At 52.2% G+C, this 15,364-nt stretch overlaps 6 protein-coding genes across 6 annotated transcripts; 2 read left to right on the top strand and 4 right to left on the bottom strand.

The window, feature by feature from the left end:
- Positions 1–713: 713 nt before the first annotated feature.
- On the bottom strand, positions 714–1,857 carry J4E82_008920 (uncharacterized protein; the record flags this gene model as incomplete). Its single annotated transcript, XM_051735150.1, is given in 4 exon segments — positions 714–1,087; positions 1,198–1,569; positions 1,754–1,832; positions 1,852–1,857. The coding sequence occupies 4 exon segments, from the start codon at positions 1,855–1,857 to the stop codon at positions 714–716; spliced, it is 831 nt and encodes a 276-aa protein (XP_051585077.1).
- A 723-nt stretch (positions 1,858–2,580) lies between these two features.
- On the top strand, positions 2,581–4,695 carry SDH1_1 (succinate dehydrogenase flavoprotein subunit; the record flags this gene model as incomplete). Its single annotated transcript, XM_051735149.1, has 5 exons — positions 2,581–2,720; positions 2,770–2,966; positions 3,022–3,548; positions 3,604–4,086; positions 4,138–4,695. 5 exons carry the CDS (start codon positions 2,581–2,583, stop codon positions 4,693–4,695), a joined length of 1,905 nt encoding a protein of 634 aa, XP_051585076.1.
- Positions 4,696–5,080: 385 nt separating this feature from the next.
- On the top strand, positions 5,081–5,907 carry J4E82_008918 (uncharacterized protein; the record flags this gene model as incomplete). Its single annotated transcript, XM_051735148.1, has 2 exons — positions 5,081–5,193; positions 5,244–5,907. The coding sequence occupies 2 exons, from the start codon at positions 5,081–5,083 to the stop codon at positions 5,905–5,907; spliced, it is 777 nt and encodes a 258-aa protein (XP_051585075.1).
- A 448-nt stretch (positions 5,908–6,355) lies between these two features.
- J4E82_008917 (uncharacterized protein) lies at positions 6,356–9,798 on the bottom strand (the record flags this gene model as incomplete). The annotated part of the gene is made up of 2 exons (XM_051735147.1): positions 6,356–6,381; positions 6,456–9,798. 2 exons carry the CDS (start codon positions 9,796–9,798, stop codon positions 6,356–6,358), a joined length of 3,369 nt encoding a protein of 1,122 aa, XP_051585074.1.
- Positions 9,799–11,472: 1,674 nt separating this feature from the next.
- J4E82_008916 (uncharacterized protein) lies at positions 11,473–12,518 on the bottom strand (the record flags this gene model as incomplete). Its single annotated transcript, XM_051735146.1, has 3 exons — positions 11,473–12,134; positions 12,184–12,399; positions 12,485–12,518. The coding sequence occupies 3 exons, from the start codon at positions 12,516–12,518 to the stop codon at positions 11,473–11,475; spliced, it is 912 nt and encodes a 303-aa protein (XP_051585073.1).
- A 266-nt stretch (positions 12,519–12,784) lies between these two features.
- J4E82_008915 (uncharacterized protein) lies at positions 12,785–14,888 on the bottom strand (the record flags this gene model as incomplete). The annotated part of the gene is made up of 6 exons (XM_051735145.1): positions 12,785–12,907; positions 12,958–13,795; positions 13,842–13,964; positions 14,013–14,075; positions 14,148–14,223; positions 14,864–14,888. 6 exons carry the CDS (start codon positions 14,886–14,888, stop codon positions 12,785–12,787), a joined length of 1,248 nt encoding a protein of 415 aa, XP_051585072.1.
- Positions 14,889–15,364: the final 476 nt, after the last annotated feature.

Here is a 15,364-nt window from a genome sequence, read left to right as displayed (position 1 = left end):
TGCAACCCTCGCCCCTAACTTCGTTCGAGTGCGACGACAACGAGCCACTGCCTGCCAGCCGTCTGGTTTCACTAGCGACTAAGTACACTCTTGAATCACCGACTGGTAGCCGTCCAATCTCGAGATGTACCCAGTACACAGATGACTTATCAAATTCATCAGCCTTCAGCCGAGCAAGTTCGACGTCTTTCTCTACAACCGGAGCGTCCATCGCCTCATCCCCTCCCAGAAACAGTAGACGCAAAGATTCCTTCATCGCGACACAGCTAATTCCTTTGTTCAACAACGGCATGCCAATTCAACTCCCTCAACGCCGTTTGTCTAGGAAATGAAGTGTTAAGGATCGGCCTAATCGGCCTACTGTGAACACGAATGTGGATAGTCCCCCTTCTGCTCTAGAGCCACGTGTTGAAACTGCAACGGCTTCGGCAACATCTGCTCTAGGACCACAGCTTAGCAGAGTAGGTGTTAGGATAAGACCTGTGGTAACTGAGACACCGCTAACGCCAGTAACACCAGCGGGAAATATTGGAAAACTAGATGGTAATAGCACCGCTTGCGAGGTTGAACTTAGTAGTGATTGTCAGAAGAAAGCGGAAGCGAGTATTTGGTATGTGCCTAGGCATTGATGGAGAAGGTATAGCTTTCCGCTATCTGTAGACGAAGCCACGCGCACAGCTAAGTAATAGTATGTAAGGGACAGTAAAACCTCTTTACATCTGCTGTAACTCTGCCAACCTCTCTTTCCAGAACTGTAATCTGGTCATATTAACCACCGCACTGTCTCCGCTCCCGTTATCCTTTACTCTTTCTGCCCAAACATCTCCAGCAGCCATTTTCTGCTCGCCGGCCTCACACATCCTCTCTAGCTCCCCACCCGCGATCGAAAACCATAACGCAGCGGCGGGTAGATGCATCGCGGTGTTCTTGCCCAGCCGCGTGTTGAGACTATGTTCCAGTGCCATGGACAAAGTTATACGAGAGAGATTGATGTAACCGGCGAGTGATGGTAGAACCTGGGCGTCAGGATTCCGTGCGATGACCGCGATCAGCTTGTTTATGTCCTTCCATTTAGCCGCCGCAACCTCTGGTGTTGTTGGATTACAATGGCTGTGAGTCCACAGCTCAGGTCCTACTTTCCAGTTACTCACCATGTTGTATATGAGAGAGCAGTGACTAATGTTCAATCTGACATACCTTGAAACCATTCCGTGATGTTCCAACCTAACATCGGTAACTCACTCCATAGCTGTTTTCCTTCTATGATGATTGGCGCACCGGATGGTATATCGTGCATGACGCCTCCGCCTTCGTCCCATACCTTGGGCTCGGGGCCTTCGTTGATAGCATCGGGTTGTTTGGCTAGTTCGACGAGGTAGGATACGAGGAGCTCTAGTGAGTTGAGACTAGTGTTTCGTGCAGCGGCGAAGAGGAAGAGGTCTATTAGGCATGCCAATCCGTGGGTTATGTCGTGTTCAGACTGAACTAGGTTTGCCGTCACGGAAGCGGAGGCTGCCGGTGAGGTTTGAGAAGAGAGGACCTGGTCGAGAATGACGATGAGTTGCGTGGCTACGTTGTTAGGCGGGTAATTGGCAAGTTGGTCTGCATGGCAGGCTTTTGCCCACTCGGTTATTAGGGTAGGCGTTGTTATGTTAGTCCCTGGTATCTCGCTGAAGCGAGAGAGTAAAGTCCTCGACCTGGATCTTAAAGAGTTGAAGAATTCGCCTTTCGGTAGCACACTGAGATAGCAGACATCGCTTCAAGGTATCCGTGGCATCCACTTCAGCCCTTCCTACGCCCTCGACTTTCCACCACAGAACCTGGGTGGCTGTCTACGCACACTAATGTTACGTTCATTCTGTTAAAAAATAGCAACGAACATCAGAGTATGCATGTATTCGATCTTTTCTCGATTTATCAAGATTGGGTGTATGTAATCATAACATCCTCGCTCTGGCTACGTATAGCCCGTATTCGCGTGACGTCATCCAAGGGCGCACACTCTAGCACTATAAAAATTGCCATAGCCAAGCACCACAAGGTGCAGATTATGGGGATATTATGCATTGCAGCATGCTCAGAACTTTTGATGAGCTTGTCTTAGTAGAAGGCCGTATAGCCGATGAAAGTGGTCGGTTTCTTGCCTTGCGTAATGCATTATCACCGATTGGCTAGCGTCGCTATTTCCGAGTGCTTGGCTGGCCGAACATTCGACGCGTCGGGCGTCTCCAGCTTTCACTGTCGTCTACCCCGCAAACCATCGAGCTTTGTTGGGCGACCCGCCTTGTCGCAACGCAAGCGTGCTGTAAAACCATTATACCCGACTTCCTACATCCAGAGGAAGGAGTTGATAGCATCTGGCGCTACTCGTCATAGAAGTTCCCCAGTCGCGTTACATCTTAGACCTCCGCCTTCGATTCTTATACAGCCGAGGATGAGCTGCTCAGAGGGGTATACCGAATGGCTACATGCTAGCGCGGCTGGTGCTAACACTTGCATCTGCTATCCGGAAATCTACAAGTCCCTTCCTTTTTGTAGCTAACGTCCAATGAATCCTTTTCTCGTACATCACTCCTCATGATGCGTGCCTTTGCGCGAGCCGCCTCGCGCTACCAGTACAGTGCTCGTCGGCCGTCGATTAACCCAAGACAGCGGAGGGATTTCGCCTCAGTGAATGGGCCAAATGTCAAGAACTTGACGGTCATTGACCATCACTACGAGTGAGTAGCTTCCGATCTATCAGGACGCCTCTAGCTGATCCCGTTACAGTGCAATTGTTGTTGGAGCAGGCGGTGCAGGCCTTCGAGCTGCCGTAGGACTCACGGAAGCTGGACTCAAGACTGCATGCGTGTCGAAACTCTTTCCTACCCGATCGCACACAGTCGCAGCACAGGGTGGAATAAATGCCGCGCTCGGCAACATGACAGAAGATGACTGGCGCTGGCACATGTACGATACAATAAAGGGTGAGGTTAAAGGTATACCAAAGACATAGGAAATATATACTGATTCTGTTGCCAGGGTCGGACTGGCTCGGTGATCAGGACGCTATCCACTATATGACGCGCGAAGCGGTCCCAGCGGTCGTTGAACTCGAGAACTATGGCATGCCGTTTAGTCGGACAAACGAAGGAACGATATATCAGCGAGCATTAGGTGGACAGTCATTGAAGTATGGCAAGGGTGGACAGGCCTATAGAACGGCATGTGCGGCAGATCGCACTGGGCATGCAATGCTCCATACACTCTATGGGCAGAGTCTGAAAGAAGGCGTGCAGTTCTTCATTGAATGGTTTGCGCTGGACTTGATGATGAGCGAGGGCAAGTGCGTGGGCATAACGGCTATGAACATGGAGGACGGAACGACGCATAGGATATTCGCCAAAAATACGGTGCTGGCAACGGGAGGATACGGAAGAGCATACTTCAGTGCGACAAGCGCGCATACAAGCACGGGCGATGGCAGTGCGATGGTCTCGAGAGCAGGGCTACCGCTACAAGACATGGAGTTTGTGCAGTTCCACCCTTCCGGCATCTACGGTGCAGGCGTACGTACACAACACCGACGATAGCATAGCTTGCTTGGACTGACAACGAATTTAGGTCCTGATCACGGAAGGCGCTCGTGGCGAAGGCGGCTATCTCCTCAACAGCGAAGGCGAACGCTTCATGGAACGATATGCTCCCACTGCGAAGGATCTCGCGTCGCGTGATGTCGTCTCACGCTCTATGAACCTCGAGATCCTAGAAGGCCGCGGCTGTGGACCAAACAAGGACCACATACATCTTCAACTATCGCATCTACCAAAGGACGTCATCATGGAAAGGTTGCCTGGAATCGCCGAAACAGTTGGTATCTTTGCTGGCATCGATATAACAAGAGAGCCGATACCCGTATTACCAACAGTACATTACTGTATGGGCGGCATCCCAACCAACTACCATGGACAAGTACTCGATGTTGATGCGAAGAGTGGCAAAGAAGATGTTGTTGAAGGGTTGTATGCAGCTGGCGAGGCTGCTTGTGTAAGCGTACATGGCGCGAACCGATTAGGAGCAAATTCCTTGCTTGATATCGTGGTTTTCGTAAGTACTCAGAACATATCTGACCAGTCATATTTGCTGACATTCCCCTAGGGTCGAGCGACAGCACTACACATCTCTGCCAATCACTCGCCATCAGAAGCACATCACCCAGCTCCTGACAATATCGGCCTCGATTCTATCAGCGAGATCAACACTTTCCTAGAGTCCAACGGCAGCACGCCAACATCCAGTCTACGAAACTCCATGCAAAGCACCATGCAATCTACAACTGCTGTGTTTCGCACTCATGACTCCTTATCCAAAGGCAACACCCAACTCGGTGACATCGAGAACAAGTACACCACCGACCTACGCGTCACAGATCGGTCCTTGATCTGGAACTCCGACCTCATTGAGACACTCGAACTGCGAAATCTTCTTACCAATGCAAGTCAGACGAGCAAGGCGGCATTGACAAGGACGGAGAGTAGAGGGGCGCACGCAAGAGATGACTTCAAAGAGAGAGATGACGGGGAGTGGATGAAACATAGTCTCACATGGCAGAGTAATGTAGGGGCGGAGGTCAGGTTCGGGACGAGGGCGGTGAATATGAACACATTGGATGAGCAGGAGGCGGCGAGCGTGCCGCCTATGAAGAGATCGTACTAAGATGCTCACCACCGCCGTGTTCGGCAGCAACCTTTTTTGAGCGGACGCGGCGCCCCTTTCTCACCTTTAGCGTGTCGTCTTTCTATGACACGGTCAATTATGACAGTGACGAACATGCACAAGACATAGAGTGCAGGTATCAATGTTGAGCTGGGACGATGAACAAGGCAAAGAACTTAACCAATGAGGAAATCATCTTCTCCATACAAGTTCACTTCACCATGGATTGACAGTAGCCATCATTCCACGATCACTTCCAATAACGCTTGGCACTTGGATCTTATGTCGCACGTCGCTTTGTTTTTTTGCCCTACCTACAGCCACCCACTCTCCCCATCATCTACTTCTTCAAAGGTTTTACAGCTGACAGTCGATTTTGATCATCATGGATGTCTCACCGTCACCGGATCTTTACGACAGGCTCTACGATCTCACATTGGACGTCATCAAGCAGCACGGACTAGACCTCGGCGCCAAATGTGCTGCGGTCAACACGACGTAAGTACGATGAAGAGGAAAATCCAAGGCGAATACTAATTTTTCTGTAGTGATCCAGCCATTCCTCCTTACTACTACATCAATAACTGCATTCTCGTAGCCCGCGCCCAAGCAGACTGGGACCTCAACGATCTCTACCGGCTCAACGCAGAACAAAAGTACGACAGCAGTTTCCGCGACGCGATATCGAAGCCGGACGACGACTCATTAAAGGTCTTACGTGAATTGCGCAGCGAGCTCGACGAGCTCTATGCGTCCCGAGAGGCTTCAGTGTCGGCTTCTGAATCAGTTGCTCGGCCGCTTCTTCTAGGCTGGATACCCTATCTGGATGTCAGCTCTGGTAGGTGCTACTATTATAATCTTCTCACACTGGCTACGCAGTGGGACTTTCCGTATAGCCTGGAGATGGTCCGTGGGACAGACAGGGAGCTTGGAGAAGAGGTCATGGTGAGTAGGATTGGTGATAAGGTTGAGGTCGAGGATGAGGATGGAGACGTAGATGAAGATTACGACGAAGGGGACGAGGACTATGACGAAGACGACGATACCGAAGCTTTTACTCAACCTGTGCAGCCTGCACGCGATCGCGAGACCTTCATCCAGGATCAGTCCTCGAGCCTGGCTGTTGATCTGGATCTACTCACAGGTAAGTCCTCTTTTTCTTCGTCTTCCGCATTAGACTTGCGTAAGCTTCGGGCTCGAACGAGCCAGTGATTCACCAATGGTAATGTATTCAACTTGCAGGGGTTCAACAAGTCAATTGGTACGGACGAGTCAGCTTTGGCTTGTGAGGACATGCTAGGTGTATCTGGACATAGAGGATGACAAAGGTGCATGGAGCCTTGCTCGATGTGGCTTTTAGTCTTTGCGCTCAGGCCTGGCGAGCTCTGTTTATTCTATCTTGGAAGCTTCAAATGGATCGTTCATTGGCTGTCCAGGTCCTGACTCATCATTGGCATACACCCATTTCTTTCATTCTGTTATCCACGATACCAAAACGCCCGGCAGGTATCCAATATGATTGCTAACAAGGACATGACCGAAACGAAAGCCATAGTACACTCCCATGCTCCTTGAACATCCTTTAGCGTCTAGAAAACCCTTTGTACACTACGAATTGTGATCGTACCCCTCGCATTCAAACCCCATAATCCCAAAACATCTAGTCATCCCAGCATACCTTCAGCGCTACACATCAAGTTAGCACATGTCATATCAACCAAGTACAAACGGAGTACTGGAGTTCAAAAAAATTGACTTACCACAAGGGAACGGAAAGTACATATCCTGATTCTCCGTCAAATAAGCATGATAGCTATACTTCTCCTCGCCCGGACCCATCTTCTTCTCCACCTTGTGAATCTTGCCCTGCGGACCCAGTGCCGGCCTCAAATTCTTCAGGCGCGCAACTTCTCGCAGCATCGTCGTGAGCGTGATGCGCGTCATTGGCAGTCCGAGACACTGGTGCGGTCCGTATCCGAGGTGAATGTAGGAATCCAGCGGGCGGGTGATGTCGACTTCATCAGGGTTAGGGAAGATGGTAGAGTCGTGAGAGGCGGTGCGCAGATTTACAAAGACGGCGTCGCCGGGCTTGAGATCTGTCGTCTTTCCAGCCTCGGTGATGGAGGTTGGTTTGGCAACGGCGCGGATGACGCCTGTTTCGCCGTTCAACCTTCCGCCCTCCATGGTGTAGTGCATCAACTTCTCAAACGACTCCTCGCTGTCATCTTGAGCCAACCTCGAGATCTCGGCCCAATGTTTCTTGCCGGCGCCGAGGAGGAAGTATTCGATTGTCTGAGCGAAGAGTTGACCCTGGTTCGATACCATGCCTCCCGCCGTGCCGAGGATATGGCCCCAAGTCAAGGTCTCCGGCGACATTCCACTCTCTAACAATCGCTTAATCATATGCTTGCCATAGCTCTTCAGCACGGATTCCTGCGGCCAGATGGTGGCCATGATACTGCTCAAGAAGCCCGAACTTGCAATCGCCTTGACATTCTTCTCGACGATGTTACCGAGTAGCTGCGTTGCCTTTCTTGCTTTGACATGCAAAGGGAAAGAAGAAGCAGGGTCTGCGTCGAAGAAGATGAGCGCGAAGACCGAAGACATGATGAGGTAGAGTTCGGCCTCCGTGAAGATACCGTGGGGTTGTGCGGCGGTCTTCAAAGGCAGCATGAAGAGCTCAGAACAGAAGTGGACATGCGCAAGGTTTCCGACAGAGCGGATGATGTCGACTTGGTTGAAGTCGGCGATTTTGGCGCTCTTTTCCTTCAACAGTTCTCGCGTCTTGAGAGTGTAGTAGTTCCGTACTTCCTTGTCCCATTCAGAGATGTAGAGTGCCTTGCTGACCATTTGACGGGAGGCAGTGTTCTTGGGCCCGTCGCCGGCAAGCATGAAGTCGGCGGATGCGGGGCCCATGATGTATTCCATGGCTTTGCCCCAGACGACTTTGAAAGTTGCTTGGTCCTTCATGATGTCGGTGGCCAGCTTGTACTCTTTGACGAATTGAGGGTGTGGTGTCGCTACTGGCTTGCTGAAGTCGTACAGATTGTCTTTCTTCAAGTCTTTCAGAGCAGTCTGCATGGCGGACGGGATAGTCAATGGGTAGTGGGCGTAGACGCTGTTGTACTTGAAGTGCTGTGGGAAAGCGCGGAGGAAGAGCTTGTAGAACACACATCCGTTGTCGACGCCGAGATCGCTTTCAGCTTGACGGTAGCCCCAATTGGTCAAGGTGCGTGGGTTGTAGTCATGCGTGTAGAATCTGTCGCCACGAACCAGCGCAACGGCGTCCGACAAAACAGCACGGGAGACGGTGTACGAAGGGCAGAGACCCGAACCAGGAGCCATGGGCTTCTTTGCGTCCTCGACGACGATACCCGGGTAGATCTCAACCTTGTCGGGGTGATCGTAGAGGTGCTTGAGTTGTTCTTGCACATATTTGTCTGACGTGATGTCTTCGAAAGTGTTATGCGGCTCTAGCTTGAAGTACTTCCGGAACTCGTTGAGCGATCCCAGATTCCAGGTACGGGCTTGTTCGATACCTAGGACTTCAATAGCGCGGAAGACAGCAGGGACTCTATTCGGTCCAAAAGAGTTGGCACAGTCTTCTATGCTCGATGTCAAGATGTCTACCAGACCTTGGTCGGGTAGTGTGCCGTTGTCACCTCGCTCCAGACCAGCGAACTTGCGTTTCGAGGGATCAGGATCAGTCTTCTTGTAGACTTCATTCAACCGGCCAAGGAACTCATATTTGCCGACGGTCTTGGGATCGCGACCTTCACCGAAGAGACCGTCCCACATCTCCTGCGTCCATTTCTCGTCACGATCAGAGACTGTAGAGTGCCATCGGTATACGAGGTTAAACTCAGCAGAGACTTGGTTGCCAATGCCCATGGGTAGATCCTTCACTTCCGCGCGAGGGTTCAACTGCCAGTTGCTGTCAGTCCGGTTAAGATCGAGAATGGTGCGGACGTAGTCGATCAAGATGATGTTGACGTAAAGGCCGCAAGTAATGAGACGACCGGTCTGGAACAAGTCATTGTCGTATTTCTTCCATGCCGCATCATACTTTTCCTTTGTTTTCTTGTCGACTTCGACGTCACCGGTAGACTTTGGTACTTCATTCGAAGGCTTCGTAAAACGTCCTTGCTCGTTGATAGCCGCTAGGTTCTCGACCGTGTAGTTGTGGAAACGGTTGAACATGATCAACATAGCACCAACGCCGGGAGGGAAGAACAACAGTCTTGCTTCCGAGAAGCAGTCGGGCTTGATCTTTCCATCGCGTCCAGTCCTCATCATGTCCTGTTCGGCCTGGTTACTGCCATACAATGGTGATAAATCGAGATATGAAGATGTCATCGAGATCGAGTAATCCTCGTGACTTGTGCGGAAGCAGTCGTGGATGATGATGGATGCCAGATAGAACAGCATACTTGAAATACGGTTTGGGTGCAGTTCAGCATGCTTCCTCGTCATGATGCTATCGAATACAACACCAGGATCTGGGCGGGCAGGAGTCTGCATCATGTCTGGCTTGACTGTCCTGGCGTATGGTGTTCCTGCTGCGCCAACTTGCGGGTTTACTAGACTGTTATTCGATCCATCTGCGGCACGGTACTGGTACTTCGACCCAAGATATGACTGCGGCGGGTGCTGCAAGTCACCCCATAGCTGGGTCAGAAATTGACCCGTCACTGCCTCTCTTGTCTTTGACCCGTCAGGCAATGCGGCAGCGGTCCGGATAAGACCCTCCATGAGGTATGTCTTATCATCGGTATATCCACCAAGCATCTTCTCTTTCTGAATCTCCATCAAGCTCTGGATGTTCTCGATGCCAAGGTGAGACATGTCTCGCAGACCGCCTTCAATCTTCTTGTAAAGACTGGCCTTCTCTTCTGGCGCGATCTTGGAGCCATCACCAGTTTGGTCAGGAAGTGGAGCTGCAGCGGCGCCAATCAGAGCTGCCGCTGCTTTGAAAGATCCACCAATGGCGTTTCTCATAGTACTGAGTTCGGATGGGTCAGCTGGTTTGGGAGGCTCAGCTCCTGTGCGGGTATCAACATGGGAATCCCATGCCGCTTTCGCCTCTGCAGCTAGACCGGACATGTTGATGGATGTGCTGGATGTTTGCGTTAGTGACGTTTCTAGGTCTGGGTCTGTTCCTTCGCTCGAAGCAAGACGACGATCCTTTTGGTGGGTCATATCTCAGGTTTCCTTGCTCGAGGATATGTGTATGACTGGCGAATTGCACAGGAAACGACAATAACGCCGAAGAGAGATATTGGAATAGGGTTGTAGGAAGAGACGTGATGCAATGGTACTTACATGGAACTGAATCTCTTCTGTGTGGGGCTTCCTTCCACTACCGGTACAATCAGTCGTACGTGATTTCCGCTTTCAGACTTTTGCAGTCAGGATCCAGATACCACGCGACCTTACAAGCTCCGAGAAACCGGGATAATAGACAAGATATACAGCAGGCGAGCTTGCGATGTCTAATCTTGTAAGTATATGTAGGTAAGCCACCAAAAAAAAGCAGCGAGGGGTATATGTGCAACAACGATCGAACGCTAAAGAAGAACCAAGTTGTTCACACGGCAAGTAGGGAAGCTTGAGACAATGGGTTTGTCGCACAATCGGTCAGCCTCAATCTTCTTATACCCTCCACATCATTATTCTGATAGGATGCATTCGTAATTGCGGCTGAAGGATAGTCTACGGCGATGCAATCCCTCTAGTTCTCACCGGCACCGGGAACGTCAACAGCTGAGAGGTCCCTCCCCCATTCCAAGCCGTGGCCCGCTGTACTAGATGCAGTAAATGTCCAATTGAAATGCATGCAATTAGCCCATTCGGCAGGTGAAGTTGAGCTAGGCTAGGCTGATCGCGAACGGCTGGGCTGAGTCGTTTGGCTGACCGCCGATATGCGTGCTGGTAGGCAGGAATCCGAGGTGCGCTGCAAGAATTAGCGGGCCCGCAAGTGTCGTCTCAGCCTCGGTCGCAGCCTTTTTGCAGGCAGCGGCCCTCGATGCATCTTGCTTCAGCCTCACTGGATCAAAACTGTCGGTGAGCTTCTTTTTCTGACATGGTGGGTAGGTAGTGAGAGGACAGGCCATCCGGCTGCAGACTTGGAGTAATTGCAATCGGATCGTCACTAGATGATGGCGAATAGAAGAAAAACCGAAGGAGAGAGGACAGGTGGGTGTTGTCCTTCCCACGCTTATGCAGGGTCTAAGTCGGTGTTCCCCGGGGCGATATGGGAGTGGCCGCTGCGGGCAGATGCAATAAGCCTCAAATCGAAAAAGCAAAGATGGGGTTACGTATGATGGATAGTGGTACAGAAGGCTACAGCCAAGCACATTTCCATCGTCACGAGGTTTGTCAAGTCGGAATTGGGATGTACAAAGGATGCTGATGAGCAACATGACCTGGGCATCCGCGAACGTAGTCACACACACACACATACGCATTCGTCACCACGACGCCCTTCAGCATACGGACGATGGGATGTATTAGTGTAAGGTTAGTACCTATAGGCATCGACGCGCTAGATACGGGTACCTGCGGAGGTGCTACCGTTCTGAGCCCGGTGTGACAGCCCTCACGTCCTCATCCTTCGAGTGCGCCTCGCCGTAACCCTGGTTCAATCCCACCGCCATCCGCACACCATCCCTCTTTCATCATTGGCTTGTGCCCACGAACACCAAGCATTCACCAGGCGCCAATCTTGCTGTTAGCCCCACGCCTGTCGCCTGACACCGTCATCCTACCAGGTATCTTCTACCAGATACCAGGCAGAATAGCGTACCTCTTCCTCTTGTATTTATCTCCAAACTCCTTGCGATACCTCTTCTCCTTCTTCCATGCCCAAACACCCATCTGTCCCACAGCCACGATGATGAAGAGAACGGTGCTCAAGCTCCAGTTGACCAGCGCCACGCCAATCCACGCCATTGCCTCGAACATGTAGTTGGGGCAGGTGACTAGATCGAAGCCCAGTCCCTTGGGAATACCGCGCTCAGTGCTGCCGGGGCGGCGCAAGTTCTTGAGCGTCAAATGCGTGCTGTAGTTGCAAACCTCGCCAATGGCAAACAGGGCCACACCAAGGTATGTGAGAAGCGGGTTGGAAGGTCTAGCAGCCGGGCTGTTGGGACCGTAGCTCCAGTATGCCAGGTTCAGACCCGAAAGGAGCCAGTAGTAGCCAGAGTTCTTGTAGATGTTCATTATAGGCATTGTGGCCGACGAGAAGCGGTGGACGAAGAGAGTTTCGAACTCGCGCTTAGCAAAGTGGGCGACGCACATGAGGAAGGTGAGCTTCTGGAGCTGCGACGGAGGAGCTGAGGTGCCGTAGATGAGGGAGCGGCCGAAGTAGATGAGCGGGTGGATGAGGAGGGGTCCGAGGTACTCGACGATGAAGACGGTGCGCCATGAGATCTGGGGACCTGGGAGACAGTCAGTCGTCTGTTGGTGAAGAGGTAGAGAGTAGCATACCTAGATCCTTAACATCCACAGCACTCTTGTTCCGCAGGCCCGTGTCGTGAACCTTCACGTCTCGCACATTGTTGATTGGCGATCCGTCGCTGCCCTTGGTGACCCTCAATCGGTGGATTGAGAACCTGGAGGCCTTTGCGATTTCTTCGAAGATCTGGGCGGCCGAGGCATCCGCAGAGACGGTGATGGTCTCGGGGAGGTTCTTAATCGGACGGCCTGTGGAGGGGTTAACAAACGAACAAAAGCCAGGATGCACTCAATCGGACCGAAGCCGACTCAATGGGTCATGGAACAAGCATACCACGAGGGCGCACGACGAGTGTGAGGTCGGACATTGTTGCGTGCTGCGACAGCGTGTGCTGTGTGTGGACATTTAGCAAGATGGTATTCGGAGCGGCAGCCTCGGCCTCCCGTTCAGGCTAGGCTCAAAGGGTTCAGCCACTTCGCCGTTAGGGGAAACCATGCGAGTGAGATTGACCACACGTGTGTAAGATCATGAATCAAAGCCTTCGACGTCAGACGCCCGTCTAGAGCAGGCCATGTGGTCGCCACTATCTATACGTGTTCGGCACATGCATCTCCACACGCGCCTTCATACCCTTCAGCCCAACTGCACCACAACCTGCCATGCAACTTCTGGCCCCATGCACGCAACCATCTCACCAATAACACCCCTAATCGACTTTGAATTCCTCAGCTCGCTGCCGTCCCAAGAGACCAGGTCCTATACGCAGTCAATACAGAGTAAGCGTTTCATGTAAGCAGCTTACTCACCTGAGCTTCCGCCATCCTCCCACCAACGCGAATAGGCATCGTGGCCAGGTCGAGTTGCTGTTCAATCTCTTCAGCAGTCATAAGGCCCGGCACCTTGAGTTCAAACAACGACACGCCCTTGTTGACAGCCTTGCCAGCCTCAGCAGCTGTCGGATAGGGATAATCGGAGTAATCATCTTGCTCTCCATCGATGCCCATCTCCTTCCTGCGACGCTCCCTAGACATGGAGACATATGGCTTCTTATCAAGCAGAGCGCGCATTTCGCCTTCGAGCGGGTGCCACTCGTATGTTTCGGGATCGAGAACATGCTGAGTCTTGTAATCGCCCTTGTACTTCATCTTGACGCAAGAATGGATGTAGTATCCCATATAGTAGTACTGATAGCCGCCCTCAAGCGCCAGCGCGGCTTCTCGTAGCGCACTCAACTTTCCGAACTGCCACTGTTCATAGTCGGAATGGTAGAGCATGTAGACGCCGCTAACGCAGTGGGGTAGCAGATCGAGTATACCCATCGCAATGAGCCGTCCATCAAGCCGGTAGCATTGGTGGTACGATCCGAGCAGCTGCTCTTTGCCCTCGACGGTCCTGGTAGTCTGCTTCAACGGCGAATCGCACAGAAACCGTTTGAAGCCTGCTTGAGAGATCTCGTGGGGTTTCTCTTTGTGCACGTTCTGCTGGTAGTTTTTGAACAACTCATACTTTTCGAGCGTGAACGCTGCTGGCTCCAGTGTTACCTCAAAGCGGTGTGCGGGCTCCGGCGGTCGTTTGACATTGTCATATTCGGTCTTGTGAATCTCACGAGTGAGATCAAATGTGTTTTTGAACCGAGCTTTCTCCCTGGCGATGGTCAGCCTAGTAACAACTCTGCCGTATCGCGACGCACTCTTTGGATATCGGGTAGAGTCTGGAAGCCTCTTTCATATAAGACTCCCCTAGCACATGGTCATTCCAGTGGTTGACGGCTTTTCTTTGATCCTTCGAGGGCTTGAAGGAGACTACGGGTAGACTAGTCTCGGGTAAGTCTCTAGCAGGATGTTACTGCAAGCCTGCTTACCGAATCGTGTAATGTGGACAGCAGTGTCGCAGCACATCCGGCTTGTAAAAGATGGTACCAGATCTAGAAGCCACTGTCAGCTGCTATTGTAGACATAGCGCTGTATGTAATGTGCTCTGCATGAGTGGGTCGTACCTTCTCCAACCGCGGTCCACGAGGATTTGGTAGACCTCAACGGTCAAGCTTTTCGACGAGAAGTAGTAACTCGCCCCTAATCAAGTAAGGTCAGTCGGTGCTCTCGGCTCGCAGCCTCATTCCGATTTCCCCCGCTCAAGCTCACCAGACAGCTCATGATCGAGATGGAGATGCACTGTGATGCAATCAATCTCAAGAATCTAGATCTGCATCAAACAACGCCTGCCGACGTGTATACGAGCCGACATAGACGATGCTTGGCGGTGATGCATCGCTTGGGGGCATGGGCAGGGACGGGCAAGATTCCAAGGTTCCATGCGACGCGGGGCTGCACGTGAGGCAGGTAACCTTAACGGAACATCAAATGCAGGCGAGAAAAGCGCCGGCTGCAACACTGACGGCCATTGACGCCCATTGTTCGTGTGAGATGGCTTGACCGCTCTGACAGCGGCATGCAGGCATGACGATCCGTCCATGACCGAATAGGGATGACTATGAAAATCCACGTACGAGAGTTGGCGGTTCTACTGCCATTCGATGCGTCTTTGCAGTACCCGCACGACTCACTACTGTAGCCTGGAAATGACCGTTAGCAAGTCGTTGATAGCCAGGGTCTGAGATGGGAGGTCCGTATTGCTGGGAGCTTGAGAGATAGTTCATGTCCAGCCAGACAGGCACGAGCCGGAACCCAGGGAAATGGTTGGAGCAGAACATACCGAAAGGCGTCACACTGGACTGCATGAGGGCAGCATAAGCGTGGGAGCTGGTGGGGGTAGTGGTCCGAGGCGGATTCGAGCGTCGTCGCGGCGGCGAGCGATGACAGGCGGTAGCAGAATGAATAATAGCTCCTTGTCCACGCCCGGTTGCTACAGATCAGGGCTCTTGGGACTGTCGGGGTCGGTCAGGGCGGTCAGGGCGTGGATGGCAATGATGTTCTGGCGGAGACGGGCGATCGGTCGCGGGGTCAAGACACACAATAGCAATGCAAAGGTTGTTGTATCACAGCGTGCAGGGCGCGCACCAGAGACTCTGATCAGCGTCTACACGGGGGCAATTGCTCGTTTTCTAGTGGGCAATTCGCCGTTTAAATGCCTGTACGTCATCCAGAGGGCAGGCAGCAGAGAGGCTGCAAGCGGCGCGCTGGTCTCGCGTGCCCCGCCGGCTCCCTATGCAGCGCATTGGAGCTGCGAGCTGGGACCGTAGACGACCTGTCTCGT

This window comes from Alternaria postmessia (genome assembly GCF_024291825.1).
Source record: "Alternaria postmessia strain BMP 2775 chromosome Unknown scaffold_78, whole genome shotgun sequence".
Classification (NCBI taxonomy): Eukaryota; Fungi; Ascomycota; class Dothideomycetes; order Pleosporales; family Pleosporaceae; genus Alternaria; species Alternaria postmessia.
This window is presented reverse-complemented; position numbering and strand designations above follow the sequence as displayed.